The 18,876-nt window shown below is 38.7% G+C and overlaps 1 protein-coding gene across 1 annotated transcript in view; it reads right to left on the bottom strand.

Annotated features, from left to right (window-relative positions):
• The window catches only part of PCLO (piccolo presynaptic cytomatrix protein), a 318,033-nt gene extending 299,927 nt beyond the window's left edge, over nucleotides 1-18,106 (bottom strand). The window contains exons 1-2 of the mRNA XM_018910330.3: nucleotides 17,865-18,106; nucleotides 10,184-11,435 (exon numbers count right to left, since the gene is read on the bottom strand). Of these exons, the coding sequence (XP_018765875.2) occupies nucleotides 10,184-11,435; nucleotides 17,865-18,106 (1,494 nt within the window). The remainder of the gene's footprint in view (nucleotides 1-10,183; nucleotides 11,436-17,864) is intronic.
• Between the last annotated feature and the right edge of the window lie 770 nt (nucleotides 18,107-18,876).

The following is an 18,876-nucleotide window of genomic DNA, read 5'->3' as shown; positions in this document are numbered from 1 at the left end:
AAGAGAACACACAACATAAATCGCTTTTCCCTTAAGGGTGAAGATTCCTGGATGCTGTTTCTCACTCAGGACTTGATGGTCTTAGAGATCTTTTACAACATAAATGATACTGTGATGCTATGAAATCTCTACTATACACCATGGAACAAATCTAGAGGCACTACATGCAAAGAAAGATTTTGTCTGTGTGTATCAGAGCTCACTGAAAGAAAGGAGCTCTGATATCATGGACTGAGGCAATGAATTCATTACTTTGGTGTGCCTTGCCAGCCTTGTGTTTTTGTAGCAGCAAAAATTAAGAGTTGGATGCAGCTCCCTAAAACACAGTTATTTAAATAATTCTGATAAACATGGTATAAACACACACTCTGGAATATAAGTCCACTATTACTAACAGCTTGACAAAGCGATGACAAATTTTGGCCTCAGCTGTAAAGTTCCATTCATAATAAGGCTGCACTTATCTTCCATTTTCAGTGCAATTCTTTTAGATTGTTTAAACAATTCTCTGTTCTACTAGCAAACCATATAACAAATGATTGTTAAAAATTGAAAACAACTGAAAAAAACCTGTAACACATGTTTAAACTCTGCTTTGAATTATGAAAGGAATTAAGTTCAGACCTGTACAGAGGTCTTGAGCAAGGATTACATTTAGCTTAACTCCCATTTTGTTTGCCTAATGATCACTTCCCCTTACCTGATTTTAGATATTAGTAACATAATTTAATTAGATACATACTAATACCATTTCTGGATTAATCCTTAAGGGTTTTCTAGGGCTTAAGTGTAATCAAAGACCAGGCTGTCACAGTTGTCTGGCTTTGGCAAAGTAACTAAGATTTCTTACATTAGGAAGGTTGGCTCTGCTCTACAGTGGAGAAAGACAAGAGTCTGTGAGGAGTTTTTTAATGGACCTAAGCATAGAATAGCTTTTTCCCCTATCCAAACGATTCCTACAGATGTTTGGAAAACTTGCTTTCCATAGGGATTCACTGCTTCTGTTTCTTTTTACACTGTGGCAATAACAAGTGCCTACCTGTTCTCATTCAGCTTCCAGGAAATCTACATTTAAGTCACTATGACACCTTCAAGGCCTCATATGAAGTAGCTGTAGAGTTGGTGGAGCTATAAAATGACTAATTTTAATAATTCTTACATTTAAGGTGTCCAGATTCAAATTGCACTTATAATCATTTAGGTTTTGTGTTCAACCTGCAGCTTGTCCAGTCTGATTCTGTTATCTACTTGGAGTCCAAACAACCATGCTACAGATTTCAAAACAACCTTGTGCAGAAGACAAAACCTTAACCCTCAACCATTATTTTTTTTCCTTGTTGTTGTTAAAAAAATTCTATACATATATACACATATGTGCATTCTTGGTGTGAAACTGAAGCCTCCAAAACCAAAACCGAGCTTGCAACTCCTACAGCTGAACTTAATAATGAAAAATGTACAAAGTTTCTCTTCACTATATTATTTTTTACATCTTTCTGGTTTAAACATAAAATTCCTCCCATGCACTTTAGTGGGAGGAATTAAGTGCCAAAACGCTCGAGTCATTATAGGTTACACACATCTTCAAACAAATGCAGAACTGCACAAACTATAGTCCTGTGATTGGAACAGCAGGAGTTCAAAATGAAATGTGCTATGTGATATAGTTTTCTATCAAACACCTGCCTCTTTTTTCTACAAGAATTACAGAGATTTTCCATAAATTTTGACAGGAATGGGCTTCTGTTAAATACAGATGCTCTTACACACTATTACAGATGAAGTAAAACTTAGTGTTGCTGTAGATAACTTAAATAAAATAACTTATTTTAAGTTAAAAATTACTTAAACCTTAATGTTTCTCTATCCTTAAAGGTGTTCCTGGGCAGAAGTTCTGTGACCTCCTAGTTTCTTTCTCCACATTTCTGGTATCATTACGTGGGATTTAAAAGCAAAAGTTTCCAGAAGAACTTTTGAGCTTTCACTGTTCCTGTCTGTGATGGAGATTCCTCTTTGATGCTGAGAAACCCAAGTTGTCTGGTTTTTACACCAATATATAGGGGTGGGAGCTGGGTCTTACTTCTAGAAGAAACCTGTAAGTGATTTTCTTCATTCTGAGACCCATGCCAATAAGTGCCATAACTAGGACAGTAAACTTGACAAATTCCATGCAGCATTTTTGTTCAGATTTCAACTCAAAGAAAATTGCTGCCTTGTTTTCTAACTGTTGTAGAAACTATATGCCCTCAGAACAACAAAAAAGTAAATAAAATGTATTTTATATATTCATCAACCATAGCATCAACTCTTCTAGTTTGAAGCACCAAATGAATTTATTCAGTATTTTACTAACAACATCCATGGAGAATTACTTTGAAGAAAATTTTAACTCATAATCATAGATTATGAGTGCATAAAGAAAGGCAAACCAACAGTTGGCACTGGTAACAAAGAGCAACTATAGTTCAGTCCTTCCCCCCATCCCAAACAAAGCCAATACATTTGAAGGCAATCCAGTGTCTATTTCTTTCATCAAAAATGGTTCAGATTTTTTCTAACAACACAGACCCATCAAAAGCAACAGGAAAGCTGTTAGCAAGTGCATTGCCTGGCATGCTTAATTTCTATCCCTGCAGATGATGAAGGGGAGGAAGAGAACCTATCTTGATTCTATGATTCCAGAAGTACATGAGAAATAAATTTTGATGTGCAGGTTGCACATATTTCATACAAAAATTACTGGCACACAATATGAATGTGGCTCTCAGAAGCCATGTTAACAGTCCTTGTGCAGAACAGAGCTACACTCCAAGTGGATGGGTCTCATTCTCATTTAGAACAGCCATTTGCTGCTATTAAAAGGAACTTGAAATATACATAAAATATTAACATCCCTTTACATTACCACAGGTATGTAAAATGGACTTTGCTGACACTGCTCAGCTCCAAAGCCTTATTGACAAAATCAGCTTCTAGTTTGAAACCATATGAACTTATTTTGCCCCTGAAAATTTTAAAGAGCAGTGACAAATCCAGATTTGGCTCTTAGCAGACATTTTTGCCAAGATGATGAGAGAAACATGAAAAATAAAGTGCTCAAGCACATGATTTTATGCAGCTTCAAGCAGAGTGGCAGAATACTCTAAGACAAGAAGCTAAATCAGAAAATCCAGTTATGAAAAAAAAAAACAACTATCACAAATCAAATTGAATTGATATATCAACATACAAGTTATAATGTCATCTAAAGAAGCTTGTGCAATCCTGGAAACAAAGTTTTTTTCTTCTACACCATTCTTTTATGAATAAGTTCTCAGCTGTTCAAAGTAATTACACCAAACCAAACATTTAAAATTGTACACAGTATGCAACTGATCCTCTTTTCAGGCAAATACATCATCACTACAAAATACATATTTACCTTCCTTTCAGGTATATGATGAGTTTGCCAGAGAACACTGACTCAAGATGCTCACAAACATGACACTAGATTCTAGTCAGCAGCATGGTCTATGGCTATCCTTCCACAGCAATGGTTACAAGCTCTGTAGCTGGGTGCTAAACCAATGCTGGTACAAACTTCTTAAACAGACATATTGAAAAACCATTTTTAAATGTTACTAAGCTGTCCTAAAGCTACTGAACATTACTGAATTAATTATATTATTGAGTTATTACAATCTTAAAACAGACCCTATTACTCTACCTAAATTAACAATACGAAAATCTATATTTTGCAAATGAATTATGAATGTTTGGGGAACTATTATTTTATAGCTTACATAACTGGAATCATAAAGCAAAATAGTGAACACTACCTCTTGATTTTGGAATTTTTTTTTGAATGTCAGTATCTTAGAATATCTAAAAACTAGTTTTTTATAGCCAAGGATATGATTAAGCTGTGTCATGAACATAGTAAGGAAAAAGACTTTTAAACACAGCTCAGTGCACTGCATCATGCAGTAATGCAACAAATGCTCATTGCTTTCATCAACTGCACTGAGATTTAATATGCCAGAAACATGAATGATTGACAAAAAAAATCTACCTGCGAATCAAGAGAGCGGCAAAGAAAAGGTTAACAAAGTTCATCTGTGCTGCACTGAGCGAATCATGAAAGGGATTAAGCTGTCTGGTGAGAGCAGGGCTGGGCTGTGCTGCCTGCCCAGTGGCTGCCCAGCAAACACCATCCCACATCACATGGTCTCACATAGTAGTAAATTACAGTTGCTGAGCAACAGCAATACTGGCACAGATGGCTGACTGCAGTTGACATCTTTAGCTATGCAGATTAATTTATTATTTACTTGTGTTAAAAACCATACAGGCCAGCTTTCTGGACTAATGAGAAAACACTCCAACATATTGTAGAATATTGCTCAATTAAATTATTGGGACACTATTCCCCATACAGAGGGGTTCTGCCTCTATGTTCTGCCCCTTAAGTAAAGAGAAAAAAAAAAGGAAAAACCACAGGGCATCACTGCTATTTCCACATCTAATCCTTAAAGTAAAGCAGAACTGTAGGCACACAGCCTTCCTCTAAGACAGAAACAATGAGGGAGTGTGTTTAAGAATATTCCATGGGGAGAAACAGTATCCGTATTTCCATAACCCTTCTACTCGAAGATCTTTACAATTTTCCCAAATGTCTGTGCAGAATTTGTGGCTGGGGGCAGAACTACAGGAACTATACTAACTTCATTTTATCCCAAAAATTGTGAATAATCCCCATTTGCATAGAAATTGCAGTGTTAGTAACACTGGAACGCCACAAGTACTCTTTGTACTAGAGCAAATATTTCACACTTTTATGGCTTCTAAATAGCAACTAAACAAGTCTTGTTTGCATCTGCTCTCTGATCAGTTTGAACCCAGACTAAAGTCCATCAGCTTTACACAACTCTTCTCACTTTACTTCAGCACAGTTAAGAGCTGGTACTTAAATAACTACTTTGAAAAATGTTTAAAAGTCTTGGGATTTGCTGGAGTTTTTTTAAAACTCATTTCTATACAACTTATGATGATTATAGCAGCTGATAATTAGATTTAGGCCTTTGACTTTTTTTTTCTTTTCATTTCTGCTTTACTTATACAACCCTTATATTCCCCCCACCAAGTTCAAATAGGGTGTACAAACTCAAAGCTATTTTCCCTGATATCAAAACATTTAAGACTTTATTGCGTGTCACTATCCACAGTGATGGCAATTTTATTCTTGTTTATATATCATTTCCAGTCCAAGCTGCATTTTGGTTCCCATGTACTATTACAACACAGCAGGTCTCGACTGTAAGCCACAGGGAATACTTCAATCAACAGCTTCCTTTGCTGTCATGCAATCAACAAAGATTTAATAGAGAAAGTTTTATTAATTTTATTGTAAGTATAAGCAAAACTTACATGGACTCACAGGAATTACAGTCATCTTCCTTATTTTAAATTATTATATATTGTTCTCCCTATACAACCTAATAATAATGAAAATAACACACAAAAATTAATGCCTTTCTGACAGTTTAAATTCTGTTTGTTTATTGATCCTACTTCATGCCCAAGTATGTTTAGGAGATTTAGAGCTGCAGGATTTTAATAAAAACAAATACAAAAAATAATTACAAATATTTGAACTAAAATATTATATTTCAAAATAAAATCTTGTGATATTATTGTAAATATAAAGAGATGCAGAAAGAAAGAAAAAAATAAATCAAGGCAATAATATGTGGTACAATTGATATGCAAAATTTTTATCCTATCATAAAAAGTTTAAAAAATAGACATGTCCTCCACCACAAAAATTTACAATAACAAAAAAGAAAATATTTCAGACAGAGTTAAAAATTTTTCATATTGAATTGAAAATAAGTGTGCAATCCAGTAAAAATTTCTGCTTGATCAGAAACCATACACTCTGCTTTGAGAGAGTCAACTGTTTGGGGTTTCTGATTCCTCCTCTTGGAATTTTTATCCTTCCTCTTTTTCCCATTAGGAATAAATCAGCTTTGGTACAAACACATTGTTTGAAAAAAATCAGAAGCAATGCAATATTTTTAGGAATTCACTTTATCTCCACCCAGAAGAACTTTTGGCAAGAAAACAAATCCTGTATCAATACACAGCTTCCCATTATTTGAATGTACCATTTTCATTAAGTATCTCTGTATAAAATTATACCTGGCCTCAAGATTTACTTCAAATGTTCTCTTTAGAGAACACCAAAACAATGGATGAAATATGATGTAATGTGCATAAAATTCACGCAGAATGATCCCTCCTCAAAAAGCCCCTAGAAGACAGGCATCCACATGGGCACAGATGCAGATGCCAGGTGGGCTCCAGGAGCAGAGCCCCCACACCGCCAAGGGTCCAACGTTAGAGCTCTAATGCTCCACTTAATCACCAGCTCTACAGATGACCATCATAAAAAATATAATGACTTTATTATTACTCTATAAACCCTTGCTCAGCCTGTCTTGCATGCATCTTCCAATAACCAGTTCACAGGGAATGAAAATTAACTCCAGCTGTTGGGCATATGTGCTAAGCATTTAGATTTAACTTATAGCAGTTCGTGCTTTTGGCCTTTTTTCCTCAAGACACCTTTGTTCATTTTCAGAAAGCCTACTCCTATTTGAATGCTCTAATGGGCTGAATCTTTTTTTGGGAAATGCTGCTTTCTGTTGCTAATGGCTCATGGGAGTGGGTTTGGGAAAATAAAATGGTAAAAAATTTAGAAAAATAAGTCACCACGTAGTAAAAGATACACTTCCTGCAAGGTTCTGATGTGCATGAAAGGCAAATGGAATAGAGTACCAGTCCTCAAACCTGCTTATATAATGCTTTCCATTACTTTATGCAACTGTTGCTAGGCAGTCATGTGCCATGGTGATGAGTGGAGTATGAATACCTAGACAGATTAGAGAGACATATGTTACTGAACACTTATGTATGATGCATTTTCTCTCCAGACTGCTGACACCAACCATCCTTCTTCCCCAAGAGGACTGCAATGTCAGATGGTTCAGAGAAACAGTCCAAGGGCTCTGACCTTGTGGCAATACAGGTATCACTTTCTGCTCTTAGTTACAGAGTTCTCTCTAGTGAGTTAAAACAGACAGAGTGCATGTACTACTGAATTTTAAATAGAGGTTTAAATTAATAAAATTACTTAAATTTTTTTATCTGCATTTTATAATGATTTTACAATGTACGCAATCTACTTCCTAAGCCAGTTTTTAAAGCTTGTAAAATTCTTTTCAGGATCAGCTAGAAATATAGAACACAGAAATTTAGAAAGATCTACATTGGAAAAATTATTCACTTGATTAGTTTTGGAGATTGAGCTAACTTGTAAGAAACTTGTAAGGAGACTGTCTTAGGAAAGGAATTGCAGTAGCTGCACAAAGGGAAAATTTTAGAGAACAAAAGTCAAATGTTTTTCTAAATAAATGCCTTCCACTACCTACATCCAGTTTGAAATTATTGCTTCCCCAAACGTAATGTGTTTAACAGAAGCAATAGACTCAGTAGTTATACAGGACATGGGAAAAACACAATGTAGGATTTCAGAATCATGAAATATGATCAAAAATTATGCAGGGAATGCTAAAGTAAAATAGTAAAGTCAGTAGGTGTATGGGTAAGACACAGAATTTTGGTCAATAACACTTCAGGAGAAGTTAAAATACAAGTGAAAAGAAAAAAAATTGCACCATAAGCCAGAAAACTGACAGCCAAGTCACAAACCATAATCTTCCTGATAGTTGGGAAGAAGTGGGTAAAGTACTGTGAAAAAGGAATCAGGAACTTTTGTTAATAAGGTAAATTCTTAAATGAAACAGAAAGTAGAAGGAAAATTTGATAATAACTCAAGTGAGAATCTTGGCGGCTGAAATAAGTGAATTTTTTGTCCTTGCCAGAGCAGGTTCTATTAACTTTGATCCCAATGTTCAATAATAAATTCAGGTGTGATTTTTGTCACGCTTCAATGGCAGACTGGAGCAGGACACCCACAATGAAGTTTCAGCAAGACAGCTGGTGGTGCAAAGCTGAGCAAATGAGAAAAGCCTGAGTGGGAGTCAGGAGATTGGAACTAATAGCTGAATAAATTAGATGTCCAATACCTTCATTTTCTGAAATGATTTTATCATGAAATAAATGCATATCCTGTATTTATTTCAATGTCTAATATGAAATTCAAATTTGCTTTTACATATGTATGCAATCAGTTAGTCTTAAATGCAGCTGTATTTATTGTCTAAAAGTCCTGAATTTCACACTTACTGAGTACCCACTTCAAAAACTAGTAGTTATTCACAGAATTTCCAAATACTGGGAAATCTTCTTACATAAACTCTCTCTCAAAACCTGTTTCATTTGAACACACCAAAGTTGTTGACCAATTCCATAGGAAATTTGGAGCTTTTAAAGGAAGACAAACTTGGGGCTTCAAGAGACTCTAAGAGCACAGTACAGACATGAACAACTCAGCACTCACAAATAAATATAAGAAGTTCTGGCCTAAAAAACACTGGCAAAATTTGAAGGCAAAGGTTTGCAATAAAACTTCCTTGTTGACTTTACTATTAATGTGTCACACTTCTTGTGTGTTATATACCTTTTTTTTCCACACTAACAGTCCACAATGACCTCTCCTCCTGTAGACCCTGAAATATTGACACTTGGTTAGTTGCAGATGCTCTGAAGTTTCTGCACACAGATGCTCAGGTCACTCCTTTTCCAGTCCAGCCTCCAGTGCCAGCTACCTAAATCCTCAATTTCCCTAAACTCAAAGAAGGCATTAACATTCCTAAACCAAGCAAAGTGCTACCAGTGGTTACTACTATTACTCTTTCAGTCTTAAATTTGCAATTTTAACCAAAAAAACCCAAAAAATATAATATTGCTGAATGCAAAAAGTCTGCTGTTTGTTACCAGGTAGCCACAAATGAACATGTGCTGGAAAGAAAATCAGCTGCTAACAATGGCCTTAAATCATTGTGATACTGAGTACACAGGTTGCCCAGAAAGACTGTCAGGTTCCATCCTTAAAAATATTCAATAATGGCTAAACTTGCTTTAGGTGACACTACTTTGAGCAGAAGTTTAGACTACACCATATCCAGAGCACCTTTCCAGCTCCAGAAAGATTTTGATTTCATTTTAAATATACAGGTATTATTTATCAGGTTCAAAAGACTGTACTTCTTCCTGGGTTCACCTCAGATCAGCTAAACTAATAGCACAGCAAGACAAAAAAAAAAAAAAAAAAAAAAAAAAAAAAAAAAAAAAAAAAAAAAAGTTTTCCAAATATCCCTTCTGATCATCACTAATTAGCCTTTGGTGCCAGTTCCACTCTTTGAATTTCCATAAATTGATAAAAATGTTGGGATTGAAAACAAACTCCAATTACTCTACAAATTTAAAAGTAGCATATCAGGATGTACAAAAAGCTGAGCAAACAGACACATAAAGCTTTATTCCCATGCAGAGCAATAAAGGATATGAATAAGCAATAAATCAAGCTACCACAAACACCAGGTTAAAAAAAATTCATTTGAAGTCCTAATATTGTTTTCTATTCCATTTTTATATTATAGAATTACAGCAAAAATGGTAATTAATGTTAGAAATAGTCCACAGAGATCTTAACATCCCACAAGAATGAAATAACCCACGTAGCACCAAGTCAAACTCATGACTCAGGCTTTCAACTAACACAACTGAACACTGACACAGTTGTAAAGCAACTTCACTCCACATCCTTTTCTTAGCCACACACTGGAGCTATGAAGTCTACTTTTTTTTTTATTAGTTCTTATAGCAGAAAAAATTATTTATCTATAAATGTATTTGCACATAAGTATTGTGGTCAGATATTAGACAGCAGGTGAGTAAAAACAATCAAAATGAGACAAAAGTCACACTGGGGTTTCTCCTCTTTTTTATATGAAGAGATGAAAACACATTTCTAAATCTATATGAACAGAGAGCCATTACCTTCTTTTTTTTTCCTCCAGTTTCACCCTGTTTTACTCATAAGCAGTTTTCTGAAACAGCATTATTTTTTTTACTGAACTTGTTAAATTATCACAATGGTACATGTAGTACAACTGGTGTTTCAACAGAACAAAGGCAAACCGAATTCTTAGTGAACATCAGTTTGAAAATTACTCACCTCTGTGATATGAGGGTTAGGATTGAATCCACAGAGGCTGCAGACTACAGTGTGACACTGGGTGCATGTGTTGTAGTTGGCCTTTTCAGGAGTGTGCAGCAGCAGCTCGGTGGTTGTACAAAGAGGACAGAAGGTTTTCTTTGGGGCAGACTCTGTGGGTTGACTTGCACCAGCTTGCATTTGCTGTGGGGGTTTTTCAGGCCCTGGCTGCTGGCCAGGGGGTTTTGTAGGTCCTGCTTGTTGTGCCGGGGCTTTTGTGGGCCCTGCACCCTGAGAAGGTGGTTTTGTAGGCCCTGCCTGGGGTGGCACTTGTTTTACAAGCCCGGTTTGCTGCGGAGGTGGCTTCCCAGATCCAGGCTGAGGTGGTTGTTTTGCAGGTCCTGTTTGCTGAGCAGATGGCTTTTCAGGTCCAGGTTGCTGAGAAGGCTGTTTTGGAGGCCCTGTCTGCTGGGGAGATGGCTTTACAGGACCTCCTTGCCGTGCAGGCTGCTGCGATGGTTGTTTGGCAGGTCCTGGCTGCTGCGATGATGGTTTGGTGGGAGGTGCTGTTTGGGACGTCCCTTTAGTGCTGTCTTGTTGCTGCTGGGATGGTTTTGTTGGGCCTGATGAAGGTTTTGCAGAAGGTTGTTGTTGAATGGGTTTTGTTGGTTCTGATGGTTGTGGCTGAGATTTCTGTGGTCCTCGTGGCTGGGGTGGTTGTTTCGCTTGCTCTTGCTTAGCATCTGGTGGCTGGCCATGGCCTGGTTTCTGAACTTGCTTTGGTCCCCCAGGCTGCTGCTGCTGTGGCACTGGCTTGGAAGACTCAGCTTGTTGGACAGTAGGTCTGGCAGGTCCTTGTTGTTGAACAGCTGGCTTTGGAGGCTGTGGTTGAGTTGGATGTTTCGCAGGACTCCTCTGCTCCTCAGGTTTCCCTTGCTCTTTTGGGGCAGCTTTTTGTTTCCTACCGGCTTCTTCATGAGAATCTGAATCTGATATCAAATCAAAAGGATTGAACTTGTTCACAACTGAAGTGACTGCGCTCAATGGATTGGCTTCTGAGAGAAAACTGGGCATCATACTTGGCTTCTGATCTTCTTTAAAATCAGTCCTGGACTTTGATTCCCGTAGACTGAGAGTAGAAGGGCTCCGTCCTGGTGCCCGTTGTTCTGTCTTCAGCACATCTACTGTTCTGCTTTTACTTAAACCTGGTGGTCCTGGATCTGGAGGCTTACCTGCTTGTCTGGGATGGCGGCTTGTATCAAGTTCAGGATGTCTGCAAAGAGAAAATGTAATAAGATTAAAATAATGCATGATATAATAAAGATTACACAAAATGACATGTATCAGTAACCCTGAGAAATGCACTGGTAGAGCTGTGAAGTCTCTCAGTGCTTAAGCATTTTCAAGACCAAGGCATATAACAAGGTGCATGTAAAAAGTATTTAAATAATAATTATTCTTTAAAGGCTTATACAAGTATTCAGTCCTAGACAGTTTTATTCTTTAGAAAATAATCTAATACAACAATATTTAACAAGATATCCTTTTTTTCAGAATTCTGAAGAGATCAAAGCTAGCACTTCCTATTATACCTATATACAAATTATTAACTCTCCACCCTCCTCATCACAACATAAAAAACAGGGACACAGAAGACTAAAAGAAGGTGTCAAAATTAGCAGATCAAAGTGGAGCCATACAAAAAAAAATGCACAATGCAATATGCTTATGTACTATTTTTCTGGATACTTGTACAAAATTTGGATAGATATTAGAATTCAATATGCAGAAGTGATTTAAACTCCTATACTTCATGTATGTTAAAGAGTATTCTCCATAAAAGTATTCTTCTTCTTTGGAAAGTATTTATTTTGGCACCCATCTGCTCACAAATCAGAAGAATTCTTCAAATAAAACAGATTTCAGTTCACAGTTAGCCCTAAGCCTTCTTTTTTTCTTCTTTGCAAATAGCTACCATACTCCTCAACATCATCTGAATAATTCACACTGACCAGTATTAAAAAGAACTTCACCACATTACATTAGAGAATTGGGAAAAATCCATGCAACAATATTTTGCCATATGTTCATAAAGGAGAAAATGAAACTAAGAATGGATGAACCCAAATCAAGATCATGGCTTCATATATGGCATAGTATTTCACTTGTTGCTATACTTGGCTGTAGCACAGGAAATAATATTGTTTCTCAACAATATAATAATATTGAAGCATTGCTGCTAATGCTCAGGGATGTAATAAAATATTCTATTCAGTGCTACCACCAAGCTTCTGCTGGAAGATAGAGGGTTATCTTCAGTGTCACAGAAAGGTTGAAAATATAAAATTTTCACTTAGAGACAACCAGTCACCTGTGATCCTAGTTTGCCAGACATGATATTTCTTCTTGGGTATTCATGAGCAAAATAAACAATCACTAATTAGATTTAACTACATTCCTTGACCAATAAACAGATAAATAAATGCACAATTTAAAGAGTTTTTTTTCAGAAGTCTGCAGAACCATCTAGAGTAGCCACATTAAAAAATGTCTTTTACATTGTTTATGTCACCATGAGTTTAGCAGCATTTCTGATAAGCATTTATCTTCCATTACATGGCTAGCAATGGCAATGCAAAAGTCTAAGTGCTAGACTTTTCTGTATAATTCTCACAACATGGGATTTCTCATAATCTTGTATCTGAATTTTTCTGTTAATTAAAAATTTCCTCAAGCAATACTTGTTAAGGACAAACTATTCCCAGTTTCCACAATTCCATTTATCCTTTTCCATTCTTCTATACTTATTGACCACAATATTTGGAAGCTTATGACCCTAATGCACAACCCACTGAAGTGAGCAGGTGTTTTTCCATTTGCATCAGTGAACATTGATTAATTCATAAAGAGGATAGTTCAGAAAAGCCCAATGATAATCTAATTCTTTCTAATATCTGGCATTTTTGCTTATTAAAAGAGTAGTTTTATACTCTTGGGTTAAAATTTTTTTGTTAGGGTTGGGATTAAATGTGTGAGTTTTTTTGGTTTTTTTTTTTTTTTTTTGTTTAAACTTAGACGTTTATTAGTTTTTATTTATATTACAGTTTTACAAACTGTTAGTTTTGCAGTATTTTACTCAAACATATAAAAAAAAATTGAACTGTATCTCTCTATAAGGTTTCCTAAGGATAAACTGCTTAATTAAGAAATGACACTTAAATTATTTTTATTTTTAACTCAATAACTATTTGTGGCCTGCAATGCAGATTCTTTATCTAATTATATAATTAGATATATTATATATATATAATTATATATTACTCAAACTTATGAAGAAGGTGAAGAAGGACAAGCTTCTGCTCTGAAACCTTTTTTTTGTTTTATATATATTACTATATCCTAAAATGTTAAATTTAAAGTTTTCTGCTATGTGATATTATACACTTCTATTCAAACTGCACACTCATAATCCTAGTTCTATTACCTAATTTTGGAAGTTTTCTCTATGGCCTCAGATCAAATGTAGTGTTTTCTTAAGGGTCAGTGCCTATCAGCAAAGAAAGTCAAAAAATCCCAGTAACTAGGGTTCCAACATTATACTCTGATTAGCAGCTAGGTAGGTCTACCTACAGTTCTGTTCCTCGTTATTTAAATAAGCACTCTAGGCTTATCTGAAGAGGCACTGCTTACCATATGAAAACATTTGAAGAATTCTATTAGCAACTAGTCTATTAGCCTGGGACACCTCCAGCATTCATGTTTGTAAATGTTCAAACTCTTGGAAGGCTTCATTCAACAATGATAAGACTGAAAAGGGAGTGGGGAAGAAAAAAACAACAGTGCTTTCAAAATTCAGGTCCAGAAACAGGTACCATGCCCATGCCCAAACCTTTCAATGAGAAGGTAGATCAGAAGGGGGAAAAGGGAGAATCTCAAACAAAAAACAAAGCAAAAAACCCAACTATTTTTTAAAAATCAACTTGCAAATTAGCAGGGAAAATAACTGAATTGGAATGGAATTCTGCTCCAGCTTGCATTTTTATCAAATAATGTGTTCCATAAATTTCCACCTGACCAGATATCAGGCTTTGAAATGAGATTAAAACCCATGAATCTAGGAAACAAACTCAGGTGATTCTCTTCAAGGCTAGTGCTACATTCTGAAGAGCTGACTTGTCTTGTCTTTGTTCATACCAATGTTTCTAAGCAATGGAGACAGTGTGTGATTAACTAGTGGAAGAAAAAGCCTTGAAAAGACAAGCTTCTTGAGAAATGTTACTTCTGTCAGAAGCCAGGACTTGTTTCACTTAGTTTGAAGTACCTGAGTTGAAGTCGTCTTTTCTACAACCAATTTACAACCAACTAGATTGATATTGAAAAATCTTAATTGTACTGGAGAATCAGAAACCTCAAACTAAATCTTGACAAGAATTTTCTAGCTTTCAAATCTTTTGAATCATGAAAAAGCCTTCAAACCAGACCCAACACACAAAATAAGTTAGTTCTTCCTCACATCATGCTTTTCTTTGTGCTGCCATGTTTCCTCTCGCTTTGGTCTTGACTCATGGAAATCATCGCTACTAATTTACACATTAGAGCCCAATCAAAGCTTACTTTGGAGTAAGCAGAGATTTAACAAAAAGGACTATTGGTCCAGTTCTTTAATTCCATAACTACAAGCACCTGTTAAGAAGGCATGTCTTTTCCCCATTCATCAGTATTAATGGTTTCAAAGACAAATGCAGTAACAATGCAACTCAAAGGTAGTTAAATTTTTTCATATCTGCAGAAAATATATATATGGACTTATGCATACTCCAGTGGCTAACTTTTTAAAAAATATATATTTCTTCTAGAAAATATACCATAAATATACTTCAGAAGTGCCACACTCAGCAAGACTTCTTAGCATTTCTTATCAAACTGCAGTAAAATTTATTTTATTTATATCTATTGTGACCAACTTATTGAACTGGGGGAAAATAATGACCAAAAAACCCAAGCAGCTGTATTAGATGGCCATATATTCATCTGGACATCTAATCCTTTCAGATATAGTATAATTCCTCAGGAAGTGAACACTGGCACAGTTACAGACCCATTTGATGAAGCTAGAACAAATGGAACTTGCTTCCAAATTGACTGTTTGTTTCAGATAAATTTCCCAACCATGAATTTTCTAAAGACAGGTAATTAAAAGAAGATAGAAACATTTCCACAGATCCTAAACATATCACTTGAGAATGAAACTTTCATTAAAATTAAAAAAAAAAAAAAAAAAAGGAAATATTAATTAGACAGTCCACTTTAGGTGCTCTAGATCTAAATGCTTATATTAAAATTCACAAGACTGAAAAGCTCAAAGCCTACAGAAGTTCTAGAATGTACAGAATTCATTTTAAGGTGGTAAAGGTGCAACTATGTTACCTAGCACATAAATTACTAACTATTAAAAAGCTTGTGTTTGCAAAAAATATTACCTTAAGATACCAGCAATCATAAGGAAATTTTACACTTTAGGGTTATTTTGGGAGCAGAAATGAGAGCATTTAGAATGGAAAATAATTATCAGACTCTAATGGTATAATGGAAATTACAAAGGAAGAATCCATTTAATATGTTAAAAATTGACAGATGCTAAAATAAGGACACTGCCAAAATGCAAAGCTATATGGACTGAAAGCCAGAATTCCTCTTTTGATCACACTCTGTCACTTAATATTTGGACTGGAAAGAAAAAAGGAAAAACAAAAAACTAGTTCCAGTTTTAGCCTGGAAGAGGGTGATCTGTAATCCTCAGGAGAGTCTTACTCCAAGGGTTTTGTTTGTATCAGGTTCTTGATAATTACTGCAAACATTCTTGGTAGCTCTCAACAGCAAAGAAAGCAAACAGCAAGAGGAGCAAATAAAGCTACAAACCAAGAGACAAGTAGTAACTTCATTACAGTGGAGAGGCATGAAGATACTGAGGTGGGAACTGCTAAAAGAGTCAAAGCTGACATTCTGACGTAAGGCAAAAGGCTGGAATTCACAAATTTAGAGTCCCCTTACTTTAAATAGAGGGTGGAAGTATGGTATGCTAACAAGATCAAAGTAGCTTCTGATATAAATATGTTTGTAGGAAAGCAGCCGTTTATAAATGCAGATATATTCACATTGCAATGAGTTCAACCTACTCCAATGACTTCCAAGAACATTTATCTTTATTTTTTCATGGTATTGTTCCAGTAAAAAGTAAGTTTTAAAGTACTTGTGTCTTTGTTCATAGATGATTATACAAAAGGGAATTTTGAGCTTAGTTTCATGGAACTAAAGAACATTTCTTTTTCTTACTAATGTTCCTCATTAACAACAGAAGCTGTGCAGAGACCTGAATTGAATGGAATATTTTATTTTACACACGGTGCTAATGCATGATCAATAATTAAGCAAGACATGAAATAGGAAGATTTGACTTTCAGTTTCAAAAAATGGAGACCATAATCTCAGGTAGAATCTCAGTGACTCCAATAATTGCCCGAGAATTAATTCAGTCCCACGTTCCTTGCCTCTCTTCTAGAATTCACTTATATAAACCTGATATTATATAAACTGAATATGCATATATGGTGGGGTGAGGTCAATGCACCGTGAAACACTCGAGGAGGCTCCTTCCAGCTTCCTCCTTCAAGACAAACAACACACCCAGCCCCGGAGTCGGAGAGCAACAGAGGCGGCGACCTCGGGTGACGGACCGGGCCAGGAGGGGTTCAGAACCGAGGACAGCGACACGGGGCCGGGCAAGGAGTGGGTTCAGGACCGAGGACAGCGACACGGGGCCGGGACAGGGGTGGGTTCAGGACCGAGGACGGCGACATGGGGCCGGGCAGGGCCGGAGGTTCAGCACCGCGGACAGCGGCAGCCCCGAGGAGCCGGGCGGGGAGCGGGCTTGTTGCACGTCGGACTGTGAATTCGCTTAGGGGCAGGCAAAGAACGGGGAAGGAAATTACCCCCGCCTTCGCAAGAGCACAATGAGGTAAAGTCATGACTCTCCAGAACACTGAATACCTCGGCGAGCAATTTAATCTATTTAGCCTCTCTCCTTCCAATTATTAAAGGGAAAAAAAAAAAAAAAGAAAAAGCAAAATAAGGGTGAAAAAATAGGCTGAAACAGACCTCCTCGATCCATGACTATTTAATGAAGGCAAATGATAGTTGTAGAGGTTCAGAATTCGTAGAGTAACGGCCAGAAAATGTATTATGCCCAAAAGCCTTGGAAGATTCAACAAGATTCTCTCTCCAGACGCTTGCAGAACCCATCTGCTTCCCTGGCTCCTAGCAGAGATGTGGGGCATGCAGCCCCGTAAAGCACACACCCGCACACAGAAAACCACAACGGTGTCTGCACATCTCTCCCCGCCCCGACACACAAACTGCCCGTGCTCCAGATCAGTGCAAGGCAGGAAAGGAGGGCGCAGCCCACGGAACCGGGGACCGCCGCTATTATCAGAGACCGCTGTAGTGGGGAGAGCCAGAGGGTGCAGGATCCGTCCTGGTGCCCGCGCCCGTGCGGCCACCCCTTCCCTCCCTCTGCCAGCAAAATGGAACGCCGGCTCCGGGTGCAGCGGGCCCAGCTCGTACTGCGACTCGCCCCCCGCCCCACCGCGAAGAGACGGAGAAGGGGGAAGGGAGGAGCGGGAGAAGGGAGATTTTCCGTGCGTGCCTTTGCATGGGAGGCGGCTCCGCGCCGGCGAGGTTCCCTCTGGGCAGCCCCTGCGCCCTTGACATGACAGCGGCGATCTGCCTCCTCTCCTCCTCGCTCAGCTGGCTCAGGTCTGCCTCCACCCCGGCCGGGACCAGGCTCTGCAAGGGGGCCGCGGAGCCGCCGCCATCCCCGGCTGCCGCCGCCCCTTCGGGGAAGGCGCCCAGCCCTTCGCCTCCTTCCAGGCTCGCCTCGTTGCCCATGGCCGCCGCGGCTCGCCGCCTCTCCCGTCGGGCGCAGAGCGGGCTGGGGGGCGGCTCGCAGCCCCGCTCCCCCGCGGGCAATCAGGGCTCCGCGGCCGCCACCACGGCCCCGAGCGGCGGCAGCGCCGGGGCCGGGCTGGGGCTCGCTGGCTGCCGCCGCGGCTGCCGGGGGAGTGCGGCGGTGCCGCCCGCCGCGCTCCGCCGCCCCGCGCAGCGCATGCTCCGGGCGGGCGGCTCCCCCCGCGCTCCGGGCCCGCCCCGCGCCCCGGCCGTTAAAGGCACCGCCGCCCCCGCCCCGCGCACCCGCCGCATCGGAAGGGACCGAGCGGGGACCCGCGGCCATCCCTGCGGGTGCTGCCTCCCGCTCTCCTTCCCTCTGCGTCCAAGGATGTGCTCGAGAGCAGCTAAAGCTTTCAGAAGCCTCGCTCGCCCGAAGCAAAGTAAGAGGGACTGGAAGACGCGTCTGGAGGACGCCCCTCCAAGCAACCTTTTCAGGGTAGAGTCAATGAGGTCGGATTGCTCCGTGCCCAGAATAGCAGAGTTTTGAATGTCCCTGTGGATAGAGATTTTACAGCTTCTCTCGGTCTGTGGTTCAATACTGGACTACCATCGTGATGACTGTCTCCACCATACCAGTGTCATTCCAGGACCAATTAGCCACAAACTGGACACTGTACTCCTAATGCAGTTTCACAACTACTGGATATATTGAGTAGAATAACCTTCTCCAACCTTCCAACATCACTGAGGTAGCAGAGGTCAGTCTGCCT

Source organism: Serinus canaria, chromosome 1A (assembly GCF_022539315.1).
Source record: "Serinus canaria isolate serCan28SL12 chromosome 1A, serCan2020, whole genome shotgun sequence".
NCBI lineage: Eukaryota > Metazoa > Chordata > Aves > Passeriformes > Fringillidae > Serinus > Serinus canaria.
Note: the sequence above shows the minus strand (reverse complement) of the source record. Positions and strands in the feature narration are given on the sequence as shown.